The sequence below is a fragment of the Microcaecilia unicolor genome, chromosome 10 (assembly GCF_901765095.1).
Source record: "Microcaecilia unicolor chromosome 10, aMicUni1.1, whole genome shotgun sequence".
Classification (NCBI taxonomy): domain Eukaryota; kingdom Metazoa; phylum Chordata; class Amphibia; order Gymnophiona; family Siphonopidae; genus Microcaecilia; species Microcaecilia unicolor.
The window spans coordinates 39,365,297-39,391,800 of record NC_044040.1 but is presented as its reverse complement, the minus strand read 5'-3'; the positions used below and the strand labels follow the sequence as shown (position 1 = coordinate 39,391,800).

The window sequence follows — 26,504 nt, the reverse complement described above, 5'->3', positions numbered from 1 at the left end:
ACCTACATCATAATGAAACCAAAGACCTTAATGAACATTACCAGACTCTTCCTCCCCTCTCCCTCTCTAAGACCCCCAATCCAAACTACCATAAATGTACTTCACCCCACCACAATATCACTTTGTATTATTCACACCATGTATTTGTTGATACCGGAATCGGCTTTCGCCATTAATGGTAATATGTAAGCCACATTGAGCCTTCAAATAGGTGGCAAAATGTGGGATACAAATGTAACAAATAAAAATAATAACTATCCCACAGGTTCTGGAATGGGAAGTTACGTAATGGAATTTTCTTTCCTTTAGTCATAGCAGACAAAATCTAGACATTTGTGGGTTATGACCATCTAATAGCAGGTGGAGATAGAGAGAACCAAACTGAACTCAACCATATAGAACTATATTCTCCTTGGTACGTCAGTATTTTATGTCACAGAAAGAATAAACATGTCAACTATGCCCAGGGATATCAAATGGAGAAGAGCCCAGTATAAATTTCCAAATGTGTATAGTCTTTATGAAATTAAAATTAAAACACGAGGAGAAAGACCTCAACATACCCTGACGCTTAATGCAATTTCAGCGTATTTGACTGGGGTTGTTTACTTCATCACTGGTCTTAAGGAAGGGGTACAGATACGATGTGAAAGATCTGTAGAAGTACAAAAAGGACTAAGAAAGCGCAGAAATAATGTAGGAATGGAAGCTGGGTAGAGGGTAAGAGAGAATAAAGGGCCTAGATATCAGGAAGGGTTGAGATACATGAAATGAGTTAGGACTGGTAAGGGAATGAGAGTCATAGGAAGATAGCTGAGGACTTGGGAAGTAATGAATACAGAGGATGGAAATGGAGGACTAGATAGTGAATGAGTGAAAGAAGAAGATTAGGCTGGGAAGTAATGAATACAAAGGATGGAAGTGGGGGGACTAGAGAGTGAATGAGTGAAAGGAGGGGACTAGGCTGGGAAAGGAAAAAGAGAGAGAGAAAGAACAATGGAAGGCCTGGAAAGGGGATAACAGTAGGAGTCTGAAAGCTGGTAGGTGAGTGAGAAGAAAAAGAAGGATAATGCCTAACTATGAATGAAGAAGTGTCTAGTAGCGCTTTAGAAATAAGTAGTAGTAGTAGATGAGATAAATATAAAACAAAAATAAATGAAGATAAATGCCAGACCAATGTAGAAAAGGAACGGAAGAAAACATTGAGGAGAAAAAAGAAATTGAAAAGAGACCCTGATAATTAAGGAGAAGACTGACAAAAAAAAAAGAGTGGAAAAGAGACTGGAACCAACAGGATTAGAAAAATAAAATGCCAAGGCAGCAAAGGTAGAAAAGAAAAAAATATTTTAAATTTTTAGGGATTGAAATGTGCATCCACTATTGCACTGCTGATAGATTTCCATTTCAATTTTTGTCTGTATGTTTCTGTTTCTATTTGTGGTCCTCTATTCTGTATTAGTTGAAAATCTGTCTGTTTTCTGCTAGTGTGTAGCGTCTGTGTAGGAATCTGTAACAGTCCAGCTTGTTCTAGTTTACCAGTAGTGTGTTTACTGGTGTTCTAAGGTCTGGTGTAATATTTATAGGGATGTATTTTCATATGTAGCATTGCTGCAAGTTCAGTCCCGATAGTAAGAGCTATTATTATTATGGTGTGGTAAGTTTGCAATGTGGGTTCTCAGTGTCTTTTGCAGGGTTTTCTGTTATTTTGCAAGTGTCTGGCAGTGGAAGGAGTGATACCATCTCAGAACTGCACACACAATTTGAATATTTTTGGTTGGGGAATTGTAAAGGGGATGATAGTTCCTTGTTAGGTAGGAGAGTTCATTTGGGCATGTAAACAATGTGTGTGCAAATAGCTTATATGTGCATGTACAAATTGATAAGCATATGAAAAAGATTTTAGTACAGATACAAGGTGCAAATTTACAATGAAATTGTGAAAAAAATCCCTGTTCTTGAGGAATATGGAATTAAATTGGCTTTCGATAAATATGTTAAAATTTGTATCTTATAATAGGTATCTAAGGCACATAAACAGGTCCTTAAAATTGTATAAGTAAACACTTAATCTGTCACAAGACCTTTGCAAAACCACTGAATATTTATTTGTGTGTAGGGAAAAGAACCTCAGAAAATACCCGGTATGTATTAGCCTTCATGCCTAATGGTTTATTGGCTCATTGTGGCTTTTTGAAACACTCTCAGGTAATTGATCAATCACTGGTTCAGAAAAACCCCAAAACACTTTAATTTTCACAAAATACATTTTCTGTCAATGTCTGATATCCTTTTTTTTAAGTTCTTTGTAATGTTTTATATGAAATGATCCAAAACAATTCAGAAGATAAACTGTGTTTGTTCACTTATCTGTTGGAAAAGATCCTAACAGGCACCCGTTTCACAGAACCTGCTTCCTCAGAGGATCTTCAGCACAGATATCAATTTAAGAAGATCACAAGCCATTGTACTGCAATTTGCCTGAATATATGCAGTTTTATTTTCAATGTTTAACTAGCAAAGTAGTGCGCTATCTTATGAATCAGTTTTTATTAACTTTCCCATCAGTTAGGCATGTGGAACGTTGTCATATCAGGAAGCTCTATCTTGGAATGCACTACCTTTGTCACTTACATCTATCAGACATTATTATTTTAGAAGACAACTTAAGATGTTTTCATTTATTAAATTTGTAACCTGATTTGGGTGGGTATTTTTGGCTTTTTTTGCATTGTAATTTCCTACAGTATGCTCTAGCTCTTTTCTTGTTACCCACATTGAACTATATAGGTATATGTGGGCTAGAAGACTCAATGTAATGTTACGATCTGGGAGATTCCTGGGTTTTAAAGAGATTCTGTCCACTCTGTAGAGCCGAGTTTCTCAAAGTGTAGGCTGGGGCCCCAAATGAGGTCATAAAAACTGCATTTGAAGTCACAACCAGAAGGGCTTTCCATAGGTGCATTATTCTGCACTTCCTGGGGGTTACACAATTTTATCTGACCACAATCATGGGGTCATGGCCACATAAAGATTGAGTAGCACTGCTGTACAGAATCCAAATATCACTCTCATGTTAACAAACTTGTTGAATACAGGGCTGGCGTAACACGGTAAACAAGGTAAGGGGGGAGTGCCAATGTTGAGGAGGGGGGTGTACAAGTTGTATGTTGTACTGAACGTGCATCAGACTACCACAGGCATTGAAATGGGGGGGGCACCAAGATTAGGGCTCCACCAAAAACTGTCCTCCCCAGCTGCCCTGCACATTAAAATCATATGCAGAGCGACGGAAGCATTTCCTTTTCTGCCACCATTCTTCCCACCCTTGATTAGCTCTGGCCACTGGCACCACATGCTTATTCAAGTCAGAGACTAACTACTTCCTTTTCCTCACAAGAAACAGGATATAATTAGTCTCTGATTGAACGAGCCAAGGAGGTTTAATGACAGGAGACAGCATGAGCCTATCTAGCCCAATATCAAGCTGAAGCAAGTGAGTGGAGCTTGCCGCCATATTAATTAGTCAAAAACAACAGCAAACTTATGAGGTTTATATTGTTTTGCATTCTTTCTGTTAGGAGGGGATTGGGAGGAGAGGTTTGTGAGTTTTTGAGGGGTCTTTGGGGGAGGGTTATATTCAAAATGTTTCTGTCATTGCTCAACAGCTTGCTTTGTTATTTGCAATGCTGGATTGTAAATTTCAGTTCTGCACTATATACCTTTATTTTTGCTTACGATGACAAAGATATTTCTAGATAAAAACAACAGCAAACACTTATGTGTGGTCCATCTCTAAAAAAAAATTAAAGCTGTTCCTGTTGGATAGTTTGATTGTGAGACTTTGCTATCTGTACACCTAGTACGTCTTAGTAATGTTTGCAACCTATTTACAGTGAACAGGATTAAGAAGAGGTAGCTGAGACACAAGAGAGAACTTGCTGAAGCAACATCCCATCCCGTTCCTCCTCAGACTTTTCTCTTACAGATGCTACAAGGAAACCGCTGGAATATCATTTTAGCAATTTTGTTTAAGGCTCAGCCACATTCAATGAGCACTACAAAAAATGTGAAACAGTTAAAGTACATGTACTCATAGATATAGGACACTGCACACCTCGCTCACAGCATATTATTTTGGCAAGTAAGAACCTATGTCATATCTCATAAACCAAACCAACCCAACAATAAAGGGTGGGTTTCATGGTACACCCACTTTATGCATTCAACACTGCCATAAAGTGATAGCGACAGCCATGGCCCAGGTGCCTCTATCTATCCCAGGATTAGACTCCAACTGCCCAATGCAAAGCAATTTAACTGGATAGGAAAGGCTCCTGCCCGATTAAAATGATTGTGGCAACCTAAGTGCAGGCTGAATATTGACCAGCAAGTTTCCGTCTTCCTCTCTCTCCATAACTCTGCTCATTGTCTTGCACATAGAATCCCCTTCCTCCTGGAAGCCTTTCACCATTCCACATGCTCTCCGACAGCTTTTTTATTTATTTGAAGGATTCCAAAATATGTAGTTCTGTGTACATAACTGATAAAAAATAACAATGAACAACGACAACATGGATGCAGCAGCTGCTAGTTTGTTTTAGAAGTACCAAGATGGTGGCTGCTGGGGGAAGCCAGCTTCAGTCTTGTGACATCATTATGTCTCATGTCTTATTAAACCTCCTTAGAATGAGCAAATGGAGCAGGTGGCCAGAGTCAATCAAGGCTAGGCAAAGCAGCAGCAGCAGCAAAAAAAAAAATAAAAATAAAAACACACACACACACACCCACTCCAGTCACTCTGCAGACAATTTTAAAATGCAGGGAAGGCAGGAGAAGGGGACTGGCATTGGAAACAGGATAGACATGTCTGATACTGGCAATGGAAAAAGGAGGGCTGACAAGGAGATAGATGGGAGATGACCAGGGGGTGGGGGGCTTGGAAATGGGTCTAACGCAAGGGCTAGGGCTGGGAACTGAAAAGGGAGCAGGTGAGAGAAGGGGGTTGGAGCTTGGAGATGGCCCTGATTTAGGAGCTAGAAAAAGGTGGCTGATGCAAGGATAGAGATAGCAAATAGGGGCTGATGCTGGCAGATGGTAGGGGTGACAGAAAGGTTTTGATGCTGGGGACAGAGGCCATAAAGGACTAGATTCTATATATCATGCCTAAAAAATTGGCGTCAAAATGAAATACACCTAAGTTTCTGTGTGGTATATAGACTACGCCAAGCGCCCATCCGTTCGACTAAATTTAGTCGCAGGCAGTTACACCAAGTAAAATTTTGTGTAAATGCCAACACATAAATTGGGTGTGGACCGGGTGCATTCTATAATGTTTTATAATAGTTTAGATTAGATTGTAAGCTCTATTGAGCAGGGACTGTCTCTCTGTCAGGTATTCAGCGCTGTGTGCATCTGGTAGCGCTATACAAATGCTAATAATAATAACAACAACAATGCGCATAGATTTTACAACCTGCCTATGACTCGCCTATTCCCTGCCCCCTTTTCAACTATGCAACTTAGAATTTACACACATCACATTATAGAATACACTTAGACAGTTGTGCGTGTAAATTCTAATTAATGCCAATTAGTGTCAAAAATGGCTTAGTTGGCAATTATCGGCACTGACTGGCTTGTTAGATAATTAAGTTGTGCGCAGAAATCCAGAATGAGCTATATAGAATCTGGGGAGAAAAGGCTGATGCTATGCCAGAAAGAAAGGGGATGTCTTTAAAGGGGTGGCAAATGGAAGAAGGGGTTTGGGGGCTGATGCAGGGATTGCTGGGAGAAGAAAAAGGGCAGATACTTTGTGGGGAAGGGGAGAAGCAAGTGGATATGCAGGGGAAGGTGAAGATGGAGGAGCACAGGAATGGGTACTGGGGTTATAGATGATGGAGGAAAGATAGGGAAAATGAATACTGGAGGAGGAGGTAGATGGACAGATATTGGAGAAGGAAGTATGGGAGAAAAGACAGGGTCAAAGAATTATGGGGAAAGGAGAAAAGGGAAAACAAAGAAGGAGGGCTATGAAATAAATTAAAACCTCTTTCAGAAGCATGTTTTGGGCATTTCTAATAATATATTTATGTATAATCCTAGATATATGATCTAGTATTCTTTTTGTGATTCATTTAGAACTAGATCTGGTAAAAGCGGAATATAAGAACTGTAACTTTGTCTAACTGGAAGTGTACTGGTATTCTAGAATATTTGCAGTGCTGATTTTTCATAAGTAGTGTTAGAACAGTTTTGAGTGTCACTTCTCAGTGTCTGGTACTGAAAGGAGTTTGTGTTGCTCTCATTAATATGACACCAGAGTTTCAACAGAATGTTCTTGTAATTCTGCTTTTGCTCTGTACATGTTGCTAAGAGTTTTATTGGTTGGTTTGGGAATATCCCATGTGAATGAATAATTATCCTCTATTATGATTTACATAAAATTAGCTATATGTAAATTAGTGGCGGAATTGGAGGTACAGGTGGGGAGTAGAGTTCGTGCAGCCTAGCACTAACTGGTTGAATGAAACTATTAATTATAAGAGTTTTATTGAGTGATAAAACTGGTTGGGAGGGATTATGCATACAAGACCCTGGGGCCTTTTTTTGTGTCAACTTATATAATTAAAGGCAGCTAGGGGAGAGGAGTATGATGTGCAGAAATGTCACTTTGGCTTGCTCCCTCCTTGTCACCCCAAATATTCTGTCTACAGACACCAAACAAGCACATTACTAACAAAACAGCATCTTCGCACAGCGCATGACTAACACTGTGCCTACTCCTACCAGAATCCTGAAGCAGAGGAAGCCTGCCCATAACTTGGGCGTTCACCACAAGCTGTAATTTTATCTTGAACGCGTTGTAACCAACATTCTGCAGCACGGTGACACGAATATGCTCAAAAGCAATACAAGAGAGTGAAATGACAGCACACTCGCAGCTCTAGTGCCCTTTTCCTAAATACTATGTACTACAGGGAGCAGCAGAATCACTTTAAATGCTGTAAATCAAATTTGTAAATGTTGCTTGTCCCACAGATGCTGAACACTGGATCTTCCAGCAAAACACTGAAGTTTTAAAAAGGAATGTTGCAAGTGCGAAGAGGAAACTACATTCAAGCGGTAGGTACCATAACAGGAATTTCCTCTTCACTGTTACAAAAGACCCCTTCCCGAAACTGTGAGGGCATTTCCTTCAAGCGTAAGAGGGAAACAGCGTGGGTGACTGAGACGAAGATATCAGGGAATGCCTTGTACTGAGAGAGATCCTCCATTTCATCCTAGAAACGTATCGCATATGTACTCTGTTTGTTTACTTCATTAATAAAAGAATCTTAACCTCTCAGAGTGTAAAAATCTCTGAAGTTTTTTTTTTAATCGGAGGAAAATTATCAGGCTGTAAAGTTATGTCATTCTTTTCAAGCTGAGATATTTCGCTGCCTGCATGTGCATGTACTGGAATGTGGTAAAAAAAAAAACCCCGCATTTTGAGCCAGGGTTAAAACAAGATCTACCCGACTTTTGCGATTCCCAGTTCTTTATGAAGAAGGCTCTTTCCAGCTCTTTTCCTTAGTTGAACCATTTTTGAGTTTTGTGTAGCAAAAAAAAATTAACAACTTGTTTTCTACACATCATTACGTTCGAGCAACAAAGGTGTGATTTTTTTCCAAGTTCCAGTTGTACCTGCTTATGAATTGGGGGGTGGGGGGGGGGAGATAATGCTTTAAATCAACATGATAAGAAATCAGTAAAAAGGAGTGAAAAAAGTTCCCAATACAAAAGAAGCATCCCAGGAGTATATAAATACCCCACTTCCACGAGTCCAACTCGTGCAGCCCGTGCCTGGAAGTAAAAACGAGCGCACTCACCTGCAAGAGACAGTTATCTCCACTCGGGTGGCCGGGATGCTGTTGCTGAGAGGGTTAAAGTCCCCCAGGGACGCCATTTTCGGGTAGCCGCCCTCCGCCTCCAGCCTCGACTTGTCCAGTAAGTACATGAGGGGGGACGCAACCGACCGAGTCGGAAGAAGCGCGCCCCGCGAGGAGCCCAACTGTACACTGATTAGTTAGTGACTACTGTATCAGCTCAGAGGCGGGAAGGAAGGAAACTACCAGAGGAAAAGGAGGAGGGAAGGGAAAAAAAATCCGAGAAGTAAACGTCAAAGGAGCAGTGGGGGAGGAGGGCAGACGGGAGGGAGACACTTGTGTGGAAAGTAAGTATCGCAGTAGAGACGAACTCACTGTCGGCGCTGGGTGACAGGGAGGAGGGACTAGGGAGAACTAAACTTGCGTGCGCGCTGGGAGGGAGGGGGAAGCAGCGAGCGAGCTCGTGGCGAATGATTCAACCTCGAGACGTCGCCGGCCCTCACAACAAACAGCTGCACGTGACCGCCGGGAAGCAGCACTGAAGGTTTCCCTTCGGTGCTTCTCTCGGGTACATTCATTGCTAGGGGCAGGGGGGGATATGGCAATCCAGAGAAGGGAAGGAAGATTGATCGGTAAGAGCTCGGAGATCCCATGCTTTCCCCAGTCACATGGAGCCCCCCAGGTGCTGTTTTAATAATAACTGTACGGTAAACACAGCCCTACACCCAGCAGCAGGTAAATAGAACATGCAGAAAGTGTAGTTGTGTATGACATAAAACAAGTAGCACATTTCCCCATTTCTCAACACTGCACTTCCTAATTGCATTTTTGCACAGGGCTTGATTTGCTTGGCCCTCCCTCCTATGCGAAGAGATGTCCTGGTTTAACTTAAGTAAGTCATATTTCTAGATTCCAGTTTATTGAATGTAGGGAAGAGGCAATGAGATGGCAAGTTTACTTTGCAAATGTTTCGCAAATACTCGGTATCCTAAAACTGGACCGGTTCCCAGATTGTGCAGTATTTCCCGTAAGGAGTACATTTTGACGTTTGCAAACTTGATTATGCAATTCAGGAAATATTTGCAGGTTGTTTTTATGTAAGCTGCATTTCGATTCGCTAACGCAGTGGATGACTGGTATGTTTTAGACTCTCAGATGAGATGCCCTACTCTTAAAGATAGCCGACCGTCACCTTCCAACCACGAGGCTGTGAACGCCGCTAAACCAATCCCTTTGCTGCTAATGCAGTCCTTATATCGCCCACCAAGTGGCGCTGCAGAACAGAATCTCTAAAGCTAAACGAACACTTCGTCGCAGGGCAAGTTGTTGCGCTCGAGACCCCTATGATCAAATCCCCCGGGCTGTTCCGGATAGCACTAGAAAATTAGCTCTGGAATAGTGTAGGGGATTAAAGCCCTCATGATCAAAAGTAATAGCATGCAAATTCATGCACGTTATTAGGGGTCCTTTTACAAAGCGCTCACCAATATGGAGCAACCACTCACCCAACGCAGGTGCGGGCGGTAGTTCCAGGCCTAGTGCACACCATTTCCCGTGCTAGGGAAAATAGGGCACGGTTTTCTAGAGCAGCAGTTACCCGGCGGTAATCGGACAGCATCACGTGCTACATGGTTACTGCCGGGTTAGCGCAGGAGCCCTTACCACCACCTCAGTGGGTGGCAGGAAGTGCTCCCCCTTGCATGGCCACACGGTAAGAGCAATCTTACCACCTGGCCATGGCTATTTTCAGACTTTTTTCCCGCTGCGGTAAAAAGGCCACAGTTTGCAGCAAAAACAGACCCTGCCACTAGCGCAAGGCCCTTTTTACTGCAGCTTAGTTAAAGGACCCCTTAGTTTTGATCATGGGGGTACTTCTGCAGAAGGATGCAGAAGTTATTTGACAGGTCCGGGCTATCAAAAATAAAAGTAATGAATCTATAATCCTCTGAGAGGAATTGAAAGGTTTTTAAATAATAAAGCCCCACTTCAAGAAGGATTATAGACAGTGCCATCACAAGAAGTAGGTAATAAGGTGACCCCTCTGGATGCCAAGCCAGGGAGGTTGTCACCACCTGCAAACCTTTAAACACATGAATACTCCCGAAAAGGGATTAATGGCACAGTTTCTTTCCTCCGTGTTTGATTTGGATTTTTCCCAGGTAGTTCATTTTTCAATACACAGTGCCAGCTAGCTTTGACCTTTTGTTTATGCCTCTTCTGGGTAGAAAGCACGATTGCTGCCCAAATAAGTTATTGAATCAGCCTCCACCAGTGGTTCTTCACTGGATTACAAAACTTATCGTTTATTGATTTACTAGACCGTCACTTATTACAAAAGTAAATCAGAACGGTTTACAATATAAAATAACACAAAGTAACACTAAAAGCAGTAGATAAACATACTCTGAAATCCATTTGTGATAGGAAAGCACTACAAAAAGTCAACAAACATACAGATTTCACAAACTGTGGACTTTTTTTCCCCTTTCAGTTTGTTTTACTTTATCCATATTTTGGTTTTAGGTGATTATTTCTAGTGACTCTCGAAAGAGATGTGTTTTTAAAGCTTTACGAAAATGAGTGTAAGAGTCTTCAAGTCTAAGTTCTTTAGGAAGACAGTTCCAAAGAGACGGAGCTAGAAAAAAGAATGCCGATGTTCGCGTTGATTCCCATCTAGCTTTGGATGGAGATGGAATTACAAGTCTATTATCTGTCAATGACCGCAGTGTCCGAGTTGGTGTATAAGGGATAGTAAGGTTAGACAGATATGATGGACTAAATGAATAAAAAGCTTTGTGTGTCAATATCACAACTTTCAATTTTATCCTTGCTTCTATTGGAAGCCAGTGCAATTAATATAACGATTGAGTAATCCTATCATATTTTGAAGCTCTACGGATAATAGGAGCTGCTGTGTTTTGTATCATCTGTAGTCATCTTAGATTAAATTTTGAGAGACCTGCATACACTATGTTACAGTAGTCTAAACATGATAAGATATAAGCTTAAGTTGGTGTACGCAGGGAAGATTTATCTAAGGAATTTCTAATAGAGCGTAATTTACGTAATTGATAAAAAGATTTCTTTACCACATCAGATACTTGCTCATTAAAGGATAAGGCAGAATCAATATTAATACCTAGGTATCTAAATGACTGTACTGTAGGTTTTTGTTTACCAAACAAAGTTGGTGTTAAAGATGGGATAGGTCCAGAACCTGTTATCCATGAAGTTATCATTTTTTCTGGATTTAATACTAGTTCTTGCTTTGCTAACCAGTCAGCCACCTTCTCAAGACAGATTTGGATCGATGTTAAGGCAATATTTATTGCTTTTGCATATTGTATTAGAAGGAAGTATGTTGCAGTCAGGTTTTTATTCAGAATCTTTAGGCAGATACTTTTAACTCCTATTCCAAAATTGCAGAATCTGGACCCGGTTGAACCATCTATGTATAGGCCAATAGCTGATATTCCGCTGTTTGCCAAATTAGCAGAATCTTTGGGTTGCTAAACAATTGACAGAATATTTAGATTTTCAGCTTTGAATTCCATTCAACATGGTTTCAGGAACTTGCATAGCACAGAAACAATGCTTCTTGCTTTGGTTTCTAAAGTCAAAAAAAGTGTGGTCAAGCTGTGTTATTGCAGTTTTGATTTGTCTGCTTCATTTCATACAGTGGACCATGAAGATCTCAGTAGATTGAATTAGTTTGGAATGTATGGAACAGTCCTAGAATGGTTTGCAAAGTTTTTGGTTAACCGAGTCTTATGAGGGGAAATGAGAAGGCATGTTTTCTCATTTGTGGCATCCACTATGTGGGGGTTCTCCTTCCCCCCCATTTTGTTTAATATTGTTATGTGTTCTTTGAGAGGGTTAAAGTCCCCCCAGGGACACAATTTTCGGGTAGCCGCCCTCCGGACAGTACCTGTATTGCAATGACCATATACCTATGAATGTGACTTTATTCTGCAAGATTGAATCTTGGTCTAAGCAAAACTGACTCAAGTTAATTTCAGCCAAAACAAAATTTTATGGTTGGGAAATGGCAAAAAGTTCTGGTCACTATTCGTTTCCGTAATAATGAGGTCCTGAATTAGAAAATGACACAGGGACAAAGTTTGTCCACATCCCTGCGGGCTCTGTCCTTATCTGCACAAGCCTCAAACACTTATGATTTTGTATTTAAATCTTTTTGTTAAAGTATAAAAAGGAGCAATATTCTGTACAACTGTTTATAAACCAGAAATAGAAAACAAAGATAACGAGCAACTAAATGAAATAACCAAAACGAGATCAACCAGAGCCTCCAAATCATGCACTCTTGGGCGGACTCATTCCAGTTAAAACTTAACGCAGAAAAAACTCAGTGTCTAGTTCTCTCTTCGCAATATAACACAAACAACTACCCTACCGTAACCACACCATACTGCACAATTACTATTTCAGAAAATCTGAAAATTCTTGGAGTCACTATTGATCGAAACCTCACACTCGATACCCACGTGAAGAATACAACGAAAAAAATGTTCTACTCGATGTGGAAACTCAAAAGAATAAAACCTTTTTTCCCAAGAAACATCTTCCGCACCCTAGTACAGTCATTAGTGATAAGTCACTTGGACTACTGTAACACCCTGTACGCAGGCTGTAAAGAACAGACCATTAAAAAACTCCAAACAGCCCAGAACACCGCAGCCAGACTCATTTTTGGAAAAACTAAATACGAAAGTGCGAAGCCCCTAAGAGAGAAACTGCACTGGCTCCCGCTCAAGGAACGAATTGAGTTCAAAATCTGCACAACCGTTCACAAAATCATCCACGCAGATGCCCCACTCTATATGTTAAACCTAGTGGACTTACCGCCCAGAAACGCCAAAAGATCGGCCTGCAAATTCCTCAATCTGAACTTCCCCAGCTGTAAAGGAATTAAATACAAACAGTCGTATGCCACTACTTTTGCGTACAAAAGCACACAGATATGGAACACATTACACATGACCCTGAAAACCATGGACAATCTAACCAACTTTCGCAAATCGTTGAAGACACATCTCTTCAACAACGCCTACAAAAGACATCCTTAATGAAACAAATCATTCCTTAAACTGCTCAGGTTCATCAAAAAAACACCTCTCACACGACCTTACCTAACACCTTCCCATCTAAATCCTCATATACCTTCAGCCTATTATCGATTGTATTTAAGATCATGTAATGACTACATCATGATAACACTCTAAGCCACATTGAGCCTGCAAAAAGGTGGGAAAATGTGGGGTACAAATGCAATAAATAATAATAATAACTATAATAAACCACCTCCCCCTGCCACCCTCTACCCTTCCAACCCCAAAAATAGCTGACTTCTGCTACCTCAAGGAACCCTAATCTACCCTGTTAAAATGTCAAGCAGTGCAAAATACAGCCTGTTCTGTATGCCCTAGTGGGGGGAGGAATATGCCCTTTGAAGCACTGTTATGATTTTTAAAATCTGTGAATGAATAATAAGTCTTTAACAATCTCAGGACTTAGTCTAGCTCTCCTGTCTTCCACAGAATCCCATAATAGAAAATGTCCTCTCAGAAGATATGCCAGTAGCAGGAATGCACAGGAGCCCCCGTGCAAGTTTTGGCCAGCACTTTTGCTTGTTTTTCCAAAACATCAAAACATAAGAATAGCCATACTGGGTCAGATCAGTGGTCTATCTAGTCCAGTAACCTGCTTCTAACAGTGGCCAATCCAGGTCACAAGTACCTGACAGAAATCCAATTACTAGCAACACTCCATGCTACCAGTCCCGGGGTAAGCAGTGGCTTCTCCCATGTTCATCTCAGTAACAGACTATGGGCATTTCCTCCAGGAACTTCTCCAAATCTTTTTTAAACGTGTGTTAACCATCCTCCGGCAGCGAGTTGTAGAGCTTAATTCTTTGAGGGGGTGCACTAGAGGTTTTACCGTGCGCTAAACATTAGAGACGCCCATAGGAATATATAGGTGTCTCTAGGATTTAGCACGTGGTTATTTTTAGCATGCTTCTATAAAAGGGGCCCTGAGTGAAAAATATTTCCTCCTATTTGAAAAGTATTTCCATGTAATTTCATTGTGTCCCCTGATCTTTGTACTTTTTGAAAGAGTGGAAAATTGATTCATTTCTACCCATTCTACACCACTCAGGATTTTATAGACCTTAATCATATCCCCCCTCAGCCATCTCTTTTTTTTTTTTTAAACTGAAGAGCCCTAACCTCTTTAGCCTTTCCTCATATGGGAGGAATTCCATCCCCTTTATAGTTTTGGTCGCTCTTCTTTGAACCTTTTCTAATTCTAATTCTTCTATATCTATATCGTTGTCTGCATTACAGAATGACACAGGGACAGAGACAAAGTTTGTCCCCGACCCCATGGGCTGTGTCCCCATCCCTGCGGGCTCTGTCTCCATCCTTCCCCCGTCCCCATAGTTAACTGCTTGTTCCCGTCCCCCATGTCATTCTCTGTTCTGAATATTGTAAATTCATCTGAAGTTTTGGCTTTCATATTAGATTGAGTTCTGACTTGTGAAGCCCATATTAATTTATATAAAGTTTTTTTTTTTGTTTTGTTTTTTTAATTAAGGCAACTGAAGACTATTCGTCCTTACATCCATGAAAGCCAATTTGCAGTGTTGATCCAGGCTTTGTTTATATCTCAGTTGGACTATTCTCCTTATGTTCTGAGATTTGATATGTTCTCATGAAAATATAACATAACACTTTGTTCTTATAGCCCGCAATACCTTTAGTTCAGTGTGGATTACATACAAAGAGACTGGACATTCCAGGAAATACAGCAACAAAAAAATTAATCAGCAAGCCTAATACATTCACCTTCTTCCATGGATCCTAAATAAATAAGTCTTAAGCAATCACCTAAAGTGCATAATTTTGACTCCTGAATTATCAAAGGAGAAACATCTTTGCTTAATTTAGCAGCCTGATAAGAAAGCAGAAAGTCTATGCATTTCTTTCTTACTTTACCCTTCATTGATGGAAAGGAGAATAAATTGATAGATCTGAATAGTAGTTGACAAAACAAAACATTGAGTCAAATAACCAGGAGCTAGACCTTGAGAAACCTTGTACATCAAATAAGCTAATTTGAACATGACCTTTGGGACTACTGGCAACCAATGAACTTTAGAAAAATATTCTGACAAATGATCAGAACATTTAAAAGAAAAAAAATCAACCTTAACGCAGTATTCTGGACTGTCTATAACTTACACATAAGGATTTGAGAACAGCCTAGATAAATGCCATTACAGTAATCCAAAGAACGCAATAAAATATTACAACTTTTGCAGAATACGGTTGTTAGATTGATTTTTGGAAAGAAAAGGTTGGATTATGTTTCTCCATCTGTTCATTGGCTTCCCATCAAAGCATGAGTCTTGTTTAAGTTAGCTGCTTCTTATTTAAAATTTTATAAGGTTTGGCTTCCCACCCCGGCACTTGATAGACTGGGTACTATGCAGGATAGCCCAGCATCCCTTTCTAGTTCTTGTAGGAGTAAGCCTGTGTCTTCAGTTGGTGGCTTTCTTGTTTCTGAGGTAAAATCCTGGAACTTCCTCTCACCACTTATAGGGACTTTGCTTGATTTTAGTAGACCCCTGCCTTACAGAGTGTAATGTATTATTGCCTTCATTGTAGTATGCAAAATGTTCATTATTGCTTTTCACATGTGCAAAATCATTCGACAGATGTCAGCAACATTTGGAATACAGTGGAAGAGGAGCATAGACCATGCTAATGATATACCTATTTTATTTGTATTGACATTTCTACACGATGTCCAGAAAGAAAAAGGACCCTCAATATTTTTCAAAATAACTCCAAAACATCCTAGTGCTACAGAAACCTCTACCTGAAATTCAAGACCTTTCTGAGTACTTTATTTTTCAATAGGATGCTCCAGTTCATCGAGCTCGCAAAACAGTTGAGGTCTTAAGGTCTTAATTAATGAAACTCCAGAATTCATTGAAGCAACAACTCAGTGACATTGAAGACTTGTCAGTGTGTCAAGGTTTAAGGAGGCCACTTTGAACACAAATTATGAATTAACTAAGAAAAAAACCCCATTATACTAATGTATTTTCAAAGGTCATACTAAGGTGCTCATTTTCAAAACAAAAACATCATAAGGTGGCAGAAGGACATTTTTCTCTCAAACGTCCAAGTTGCAATTTTCAACTCCCCGATTTTAGATGTTTTGCTCCACAGTTCATCCAGATTTCAAGGTGGCATGTTGGGCAGCATGTTTTGGGCAGGACATAGGTGGCACCAAAATATAAATGTTTTTCTGCAATAATGGATCAAAATGAAAATATCTAGGTCCAAAATTTGGACCTTTGGCTAGACCTGCTTCTATCACTACTAAGTGACTAAAAGGTGCCCCAAATGACCACTGGAGGATTAAGGCATAACCCCCTCTCAGCCCCCTAAGATTTAGCAGTGACAGTACATTCCAGGCTTTATGACGGTTTCGGATGTTATGGCCAGTCCTGTTAGAGCAAAAAGTGGGTCCCTGGAGTAGCCTAATGGTTGGTGCAGTGGACTGTAGAGAAGGGGACCCAGACCCATATCCGGCTTTATGACGGTTTCGGATGTTATGGCCAGTCCTATTAGAGCAAGAAGTGGGTCCCTGGAGTAGCCTAATGGTTGGTGCAGTGGACTGTAGAGAAGGGGACCCAGACCCATATCCCACTCTAACTGCTATACTTGTGGTGAAAAGTGTGAGCCCTCCAAAACCCACCAAAAACCTACTGTACCTACATATAGGTGACATCTGCAGGCATAACGGCTATTGTGGTGCTGTACTGTTGGGTACAGTAGGTTTTTGGTGGGTTTTGGAGGGCTTGCCGTACAACATAAGGGGGTAACGGTGAGATATATACCTGGAACCTTTTATGTGAAGTCCACTGCAGTGCCCTCTAGGGTGCCCCACTGCTGTACTGCAATGTCTGTGTGGCCAGTCTACTACAAATTCTGCCCCCCCCCCCCCCCATACATCTCAGTGGTTTGTTTGTGTATGTGTTTTTCCCAAAAAATAGTCCTAAAGGATAAGATGTACACATTAATTGATTTGATTTGCTTACTTTATTTCTTGTCTATTAGATTGTAAGCTCTTTGAGCAGGGACTGTCTTTCTTCTATGTTTGTGCAGCGCTGCGTACGCCTTGTAGCGCTATAGAAATGCTAAATAGTAGTAGTAGTAAGATGCACAGAGCATAAAAATGTCTAGCAAATAGCTGTTCGAAAAATATGTGCTATACCTGAAAAAGACCTATTCCCAGGCAGGCCATAGCTGTCCCTGGAACTTCCAGTATCTCTCTCCAAAAGAACTGGTGCACATCTTGGAACATAAGATCACAGCATAATCTCTAAATAACATGGTACTAATCCAGTCTCAACTTTAAAAGTAAAGGAATCTTACATTTAGCCCATTTTCCAGTGTTACATTGACCAAACAGCTCAGATATTCTCACCTGGTCTAAACCAAACACCAAAAAAGTAGTTAGTGAAATGTAAAAATCAAGAGATTTAGGGCCCTATTTACTAAGGTACGTTAGTGTTTTTAGCACGCCTACACTTAGCGTGTGTGCTAACCATATAAGCGCCTATAGGGATATTGTAGGCGCATACATGGATAACGTGCATACATAGTTAACGCGCGTTAAAAATGTTAACACACCTATAATGCTGCTTAGTAAACAGGGCCCTTAGACTGAAAGACGACATTAGTTCAATACCAGAAGTGATAATTCTGTAGGATAGTTTGCTCCCACAGAAGTTCCATGGGTTTGAAGCACCAACTTAGCAGGGATGATTTTACATTTAAATAAATTGAATCTGATATAGTGCTCCTATTTTCTTAAAGAACTAGGAGTTTAGCAAGATGACTGCTGCAATTAGAAGTATAAATTATGACATTCAATAGTATATATATATATATATTGCAATCCAGCTATCCTAACAGAATGCTTTTGCATAAATGATAGTGTGATCATTCCTGTATCAGTCATGTTAATTATACTGCATTCATGCTTAATTGATACTGCAATTATGGTTTGTGTATGCTCGTATCATATTCCTAATAGCAATTATCCTCACAAAAATAATGTTCTCAATACTGTATAAAGAGTACTATGCATCTTTGATGCTAAATTGCCCTTAGAGAGATGTTATTTTGACATTTACTGGTATAATTTAACATTTTTTATCAAGCATCATCTGGCTGTAATTTAAGTAGTTTGTCAATTCGAAAACTGGTTAAATATCTAACAGTTCTTGCTACCCATAAGAAATATCATATTGGGTCAGGTCCGTCAAGCCCAGCATTCTAGTGGCTAAGCTAGGTTATTTGAAGATGTCCCCAGCAGATACTAATGGGCAGCTGTGCTCTCTGTTCACTCTCATCTTGAGGCAGTAAAAGTTGGCATTCCCTAAACCACCTTAAGTAACATCTGTTACTAGATGTTGTTCTTCAAACGTGTCCAAACCTTTTTGTAAATACAGCTGTAAAACTAGTCTAACCACATCTTATTGCAACAAATTCCATCCCTTGTTTGCAGACTGAAAAAATACTTTCATAAATTTGTTGGATTTGGATCCACGGAATCCAAGGAATGGAGCCATGGAATCTTAGCGGAGATTGGGTGGCAACGCCGGTAATTGGGAAGCTAAACCAGTGCTGGGCAAACTTCTATGGTCTATGCCCTGATCGTAACTTGGATGGGCTAGACCAGTGATGGGCAACCTTTTGAGCTTGGTGTGTCAAAATTCACCAAAAAAACCGAGCATAACTCGGGTGGTGTGTCACTTCAAGAAAAATCACTGCTACTAGGACCACCCCCGGGCCCCCCCCCCCCCTCCACTCGCTACCGGGCCCGGAACTAACCTTAAAGCCTCCTTTCACGTCACAGCAAGCAGCAACAGGGCAGACCTCTCCTCCTTCCTTCTGTGCTCCGCCCTCGCGGACGTTACGTCAGGCGAGGTCAGGACACGGAAGGAAGGAGTGGCCTGCCCTGCTGCTGCTTGCTGCGACGTGAAAGGAGGCTTTAAGGTTAGTTTCCGGGAGCGAGGAGGGAGGGCGGACCACACTGCGGCGGCGCCGCGTGTCATCGAAAATGGTTAAGCGTGTCAGTGCTGACACGCGTGTCATAGGTTCGCTATCAGGGGGCTAGACTGTAAATTTTAAGGGGCTTCGACGTTAGCTTCAGAACTTTTAGTACAAGAGCAATGCTGGGCAGACTTCTACGGTCTGTGCCCTAAGTATAGGAAGGACAAATCAAACTCTGGTATACATATAAAGTATCACATACCATGTAAAGTGAGTTTATCTTGTTGGGCAGACTGGATGGATCATTCAGGTCTTTATCTGTCGTCATTTACTATGTTTTAAATCTGCTACCAATTAATTTCATGGAGTGTCTCCTAGTCCTGGTACTGTTTGATAAGGTAAATTAACTATTCTCTATTTGTTCTATACCACTTAGGATTTATAAAATCAGTCATATTTCTTCTAAGCCATCTCTTCTTTAAGTTGAGCAGCCTTTATATTGTCTTTCTAGATCTAGGCAGCCATTCTATTCCCTGTCTGTTTGTTCCAAAAAAAATAAATATAAAATAAAAAAGGGTTTGATTCACCTAGCTCAGAAATTCAACAAACATCCTGCAAAATTATAATTGCTGACTTAGACATAATTATTTAATTATATCTCGTGCTTCACAAGTAGTATTGAATTGAGCAGTTAGTGCTGCTGCATATTGCCTGTAACCACCCAGGCACTGTCCGGTTAGTGCTGAGTTGGAGGCAGAATCTAACCAGTTAGCGGCGATATACTGTATGCTAATCCACTAAGTAAGCAGATAAACTTAGGGTGGGAAAAAAGCCAAGATGTATCCACCAAGCTAACCAGGACCGGTCAGAATATTGGTGGGTGTACAGTTCGGGTAACCATACGTGCCCAAATATTCAAAGCCGGAGCCCGGACATGGTCCAGCATTGAATATCCGGGGTTAATTCAACCTGTGGCTATAAACAGCTTAGAAACCGCTGACCACAGGCTGAATATCTACCCCTTGAGTGGAGTAGAAGGGGTAAATAGGGACTTATTAACACTTTCAAAATACAGTCTCAATTATTCAACCTTCACTAATCCAACCATCCAGCATATCCAAGTGATGTCATTGTGTTGCCATTAAGAAGTGCACAGTTCTCTTCCTGTTTTCTGGCTTTTAGCACTGGGTTTCCCACGAACACGTGGTACGCTACGAGAGAGAGACGGCCCCCTTCTGTCCGCACTCTGGTCTTGAAGCATGTGGCTCTGCTCGCTGGCCGGCTCTTCCTGGCCAATCGACACTCTTCAGCACTGCGGTATCATTCCATTTAGGGGGGATTCTGACTTGGTGTTCAATCATAATCCCACAGATAGTAGCTTCACCCCATTGGCTCCTCAGTCAAGAATATACACCAAGTATCTGAACCTGTGGTTCCTCTCGTACTGAGCAGGATTACTGTTGCTACAACGCATCATCAGTAGGGTTAAACTAATCTCACAACAGCTTCACACACTGGTTACTGGTTAGTGTTAATAAAAAAATGTTTAAAATATAGATTTTCCCTTTGTGAAACATGTTTACTTGTATTTTTGTGTACCATTTTGGATGGAGCTGGAGAGGAATTGCGATTTACACAGATATGTGTAAAACACATACATACATGCACAGAGAGCACAGGACACTGAGCTTGATGAACCTTTAGTCCGAGCCAGTTCTTATGTAAAAGTTAAAAATAAGTTACAGCGGAATCCACTGCTATGTATATGCTACCTACATAATGATATGTAGACACGATTCAAAGGATGTGCTGTATGGAACTTTGACATAGGCACCATGTTATGAAATTATCTCCAACTTGTCTCTTCATGAGTGGGTTGATTCAGGGTTGGTTTATCATTTTTTAATGTCCCATGTGGGGGTGGGGGGGGTGGGTTGGTTTGTTCCACATTGGCCGTGATGCATGTATGGCCTGCATCTTGAAACAGATAGCAACCCAGGAGCATTACACAACATGGCTAGTAGTGTGGAGGAGTGTGGCAAAGTGACAGAAAAACAAAACACCTGGGCTCTGACAGTTAAGTGCATCGGGCAGTTAGGTGATGTACCTGGTAAAATATCTAGAACCTAGCAAGGAGGCAGCCACACTGATGTTTGTTGGCAGGGAGTGGTATGAGGACCTTCCTCACCAATGTAAAGGAGAGGCCTCTTCATGACCATGCAGAAGCTGCGTCTGCCCTTCATTTATGATGGGCCTTTTCAGTTAAAAATTCTCCATGAAAGAGACATTAAAACTGAACTGTCTGAAAAGAATATAATCATTTTTAGGGAATAGATGTGTAATAATGATTTTCTGTTATTGTTATGCAGAGAAGAGAGATGTGGATTCTAATAGAATGACAGAATGCATTTGATTTTGGAATCCCTAAAAGCCTATTTTTTTCTAAACTTTGTCACTTTCCCCCTTGCATTCATACTCTGAATAGTAGATAATTAAGTGTTAACTGGGAAGTTTTACAGATTCTCTGTGAGGAACATGAGGTACCTGACATTTTCTTCAGCGAGTGGCATTCTTTAGCTTGCCTCTAGCACCAGATACTGTATGTGTTCAGAAACAACACTGTATAATGGGCAACTCTGTTATGTAAGTGCAAACTTTTCCAGAAATATTACATCACATTTTCCTGAAATGAATAAAATAAAGCCGCACAGTGGCATGGCCAGTCAACAGACAAACTAAATTTATATACACTACCATGGGTCTGCTATTATACAGATCTATCATAGTAACATAGTAGATGACGGCAGAAAAAGACCTGCATGGTCCATCCAGTCTGCCCAACAAAATAAACTCATATGTGCTACTTTTTGTGTATACCTTACCTTGATTTGTACCTGTCCTTTTCAGGGCACAGACCGTGTAAGTCTGCCCAGCACTATCACTGCCTCCCAACCACCAGCCCCGCTTCCCACCACCGGCTCTGGCACTGACCGTATAAGTCTGCCCAGCACTATCCCCGCCTCCCGCCACCGGCTGTGCCACCCAATCTTGGCTAAGCTCCTTAGGATCTATTCCTTCTGAACAGGATTCCTTTATGTTTATCCCACGCATGCTTGAATTCTGTTACCGTTTTCATTTCCACCACCTCCCGCGGGAGGGCATTCCAAGCATCCACTACTCTCTCCGTGAAAAAATACTTCCTGACATTTTTCTTGAGTCTGCCCCCCTTCAATCTCATTTCATGTCCTCTCGTTCTACCGCCTTCCCATCTACGGAAAAGGTTCGTTTGCGGATTAATACCTTTCAAATATTTGAACGTCTGTATCATATCACCCCTGTTTCTCCTTTCTTCCAGAGTATACATGTTCACATCATCAAGTCTCTCCTCATACGTCTTGTAACGCAAATCCCTTACCATTCTTGTAGCTTTTCTTTGCACCGCTTCAATTCTTTTTACATCCTTCGCAAGGTACAGCCTCCAAAACTGAACACAATACTCCAGGTGGGGCCTCACCAACGACTTATACAGGGGCATCAACACCCCCTTTCTTCTGCTTGTCTCACCTCTCTCTATACAGCCTAACAACCTTCTAGCTACGGCCACCGCCTTGTCACACTGTTTCGTCGCCTTCAGATCCTCAGATACTATCACCCCAAGATCCCTCTCTCCGTCCGTACCTATCAGACTCTCCCCGCCTAACACATACGTCTCCCGAGGATTTCTATTCCCTAAGTGCATCACTTTGCATTTCTTCACGTTGAATTTTAATTGCCAAACCTTAGACCATTCTTCTAGCTTCCTCAGATCCTTTTTCATGTTTTCCACTCCCTCCCAGGTGTCCACTCTATTACAGATCTTAGTATCCTCCGCAAATAGGCAAACTTTACCTTCCAACCCTTCGGCAATGTCACTCACAAATATATTGAACAGAATCGGTCCCAGCACTGATCCTTGAGGCACACCACTACTCACCTTTCCCTCCTCCGAGCGAATTCCATTCACCACCACCCTCTGGCTTCTGTCCGTCAACCAGTTCCTAATCCAGTTCACCACTTCGGGTCCTATCTTCAGCCCATCCAGTTTATTTAAGAGCCTCCTGTGGGGAACAGTGTCAAAAGCTTTGCTGAAATCTAAGTAGATTACGTCCATAGCTCGTCCCTGATTCAATTCTCCTGTCACCCAATCAAAGAATTCAATGAGATCTATCAGGTAGTATGACATATCCTTTCTGGGCTAAATTAATATTTTAATTTTTTTATGTTAAAGATTATACAAAGCAATTATAAGAAACATCTTGCTTTAGTAAAGACAGAAATAATCAAGAATAATATTTAAGCAATTACAGCTTAAATTAGATTACCTCATCTACAGTCTGCAAAGAAGGAGAGGAAAAAAACAAGGCACAATTCCAAGAGCCTATTATCAAAAAGTAGAAAAATTTATATTTTAAAAAATATATCAAAAAATTCAGGGGACAATATTCAGCGTGGTTTAAGCAGGCAGACTCCTGCCCATTTAAACCGCATTGAGTTAGCCAGCTACCAATATTCAGAGGCAGTGGCAGAGGAACTGGGCAGTGTTGATATCAGCTCTGACACTCCTGACAGTCCTGTTTTTGCCTGGTTAAGTAGGCAGGTACCAAGACTGAATCGACTGGCAGCTGCATTACTTCCAAGTTTGCTGAAGACCTGAATATTCAATGTCAGGGCCCAGGCATGACCCGGCATTGAATATCTGCATCTAATGTAGCCAGTGGTGGTCAGCACTTTAAAAAACACTGACGCTACTTACTGAATATAGACCCATCATTATGGCATCAGCCCCCTTGAACAATCAAGCAAAGGAGCGGAAGCAATCAGTAACCAGGATGGTCCAGGGTTGTTTAAAAACCTTTAATTGGTAGCTGTAACTCCCACTGTCTCAAGCGGATCTGATTTTTAGCATGAGCTAATAACGCTAGTTCACCTTAGAAAAAGACCCCCTTAGTGCAATAAGTCTAAACATTGTCATCACTGATGCAAAGCCGATTTTGGTCTCAAATAATTTTCAGCAGTTCATTAGAATAAGGTTTCTGTATGTTTTTTTTAAATTATTTATTTATTGGGCTTTATTAACCACCTTTATGTAGAACAAGTAGAAGTAAATCGATTTTTTACTCGTTCCAAAAGTACAAAGACTAGGGGACACTCGAGGAAGTTACATGGAAATACTTTTAAAACAAATAGGAGGAAATATTTTTTCACTCAATGAATAGTTAAGCTCTGGAACTCTTTGCTAGAGAAGGTGGTAACAGCGGCTAGCATAACTGGGTTTAAAAAAGGTTTGGACAAATTCCTAGAGGAAAAGTCCATAGTCTGCTATTGAGGCAGACATGGAAAGCAACTGCTTGCCCTGGGATTTGTAGTATGGAGTGTTGCCACGATTTGGGTTTCTGCCAGGTATTTGTGACCTGGCTTGGCCACTGTTTGGAAAACAGGATACTGGGCTAGATGGACCATTGGTCTGACCCAGTATGGCTACTCCTGTGTTCTTATAAGATTCACGCAAGGTGGTGTACTTCAGGTACCGTTTAACACAAAACTTACAATTTTAATAGTAAAAATTGCCAAATATAAACTTGAGAGCAGCAAATTAAAACCTAATAGAACTACCTTGAAACAGTATCAAAAATATACACATTTAACAGCACTGAAATTCAAATAACAGATATAATATGTCAGCATAATACTAATGAAATATCTAAAGCATGCATTAGAACATTTAAATAACCTTGATATAATGTTAATGTTTTTCTACATTGTAGCTTACCATGTAGGTGAGGGCCCAAGTGCAGATATTGGGATTTATTAACCGCCTTTATGAAGAGAGATATAAATGGGAACAAGATGGGTGGTACAGAGTCATTCGGGATAAATAGATGGGTGGCTAAACTTAAACATGAATACTGAAAGAACTAAAACATGAAATTACTGATCTGCTGTTAGTCCTCTGTAACATGTCATTAAAATCATCTGTGGTACCTGAAGATTGGAGGGTGGCCAATGTAACATCGATTTTTTTTTTTTAATATTTAAATGATTTTTATTGGTAACCACAATCAACATTACAGTCAGAGGAATCAAACAATTGACCAAATACAAAGTTATATAAAATGAGCAAACAAATAATGAATATAGTAAAATTTTAAACAATGTTCCCACATTTTCTGAATAATACCTGTAACCTTCCACCCCAAACTATCTTCCTATATAACAGCTGTAACTCTATAAACATTCTATATGTCTATTATTGATGTTATGTCCATAATACCACAACAATAAAAGTTAACTGTACCCACCAATGTGTGTCCAGAATCTTTACAGAGTTTACTATACCCAGTTTAGTATATAACACCGATCTCTTTTTAAAAGGGTTCCAAGGGTGATCTATGAAATTACGGATTGGTAAGCCTGATGCCTGTGCCAGGTAAAATAGTGGAAACTATTATAAAGAATAAAGTTGCAGAACACACAAACATGTTTTTTAATGAGACAGAGTCAGCATGGTTTCAGCCAAGGGAAGTCTTGCCTCACTAATTTGCTTCCTTTCTAAGGCGTGAATAAACATGGCAATAAAGATGAGTTAGTTGATGTAGTGACAGAGGCCTTCTCTGCGCATGCGTGAGGGCGGAGAGGGGAAGCCCAAAGGAGGGGGCAGGAACAGGGGAATCAGCAGAGGCCCGGATGATGAAGGGTGTGAAGAGCGCCAAACCTAATTGGCCCAGCAGGGCCCAGCAACAAGGGGGGGGGGGGGCAGGTGAGTGGCCCATAGTCCTCGGATGTACATAGTCATGAAAAGCACTGAAAATGAATGACCCTGATTGGCTGGGAAGCCCAGCAATAAGGGGGAGGAGGGGCAGGAGCAAAGTGCCTCAATACCTGCTGTGCTAGGGAGTTCAGGGACAGGTTGGAGAGCAAGGGAAAACATGGCAATGTGAGGTTTGTCCCATGGCTGAAATTTTTTTTTAAAGTACTCTTAGTTCTACAGAGCGCAGAGGTGGAAAGGGGTTGGAGAACCTTGTACTGGAGAGTGGAGAAGTTGGCTGGCGATAACAGAGTGCTGGCATGGAATGTGGCTAGTAGCCATGGCTGGAGGTTGCTTGGGATTTGGAGCTGGCTGAGAGGTGAGATCTGGCAGTGGCAGTGTTTCTGGAGATAGGTGAAGTGTGTGGGAGATGTCTGAGACAGTGGGACAGAGCTCTATGTATCTGTAAGTGTGGGGATCTTGCCAAGTATTTGTGATCTGGATTGGCCACTGTTGGAAACAGGATGCTGGGCTTGATGGACCTTTGGTCTTTCCCAGTATGGCAATACTTATGTACTTATGGTGTGTGTGTGCATGAGTGAAGAAGGGTTTTAGGGGAACCTCTAGCCTACCAAGGGCAGGACAGTGGGGGTGGCCTGCCCCGGTTGCAGGCAGCAAGGGGGTGCACAGAGTAGTCGCACAACTTTTGGCTCTGCTGGTTCCTCCCCCTCTGATGTTACTTCCTGTTCCGGGGCAGGC

The 26,504-nt window shown here is 41.1% G+C and overlaps 1 protein-coding gene across 1 annotated transcript in view; it reads right to left on the bottom strand.

The window, feature by feature from the left end:
- The window catches only part of CPNE8 (copine 8), a 334,982-nt gene extending 326,711 nt beyond the window's left edge, over window positions 1-8,271 (bottom strand). The window contains exon 1 of the mRNA XM_030216303.1: window positions 7,869-8,271. Within this exon, the coding sequence (XP_030072163.1) occupies window positions 7,869-7,996 (128 nt within the window). The 5' untranslated portion in view covers window positions 7,997-8,271. The remainder of the gene's footprint in view (window positions 1-7,868) is intronic.
- Window positions 8,272-26,504: the final 18,233 nt, after the last annotated feature.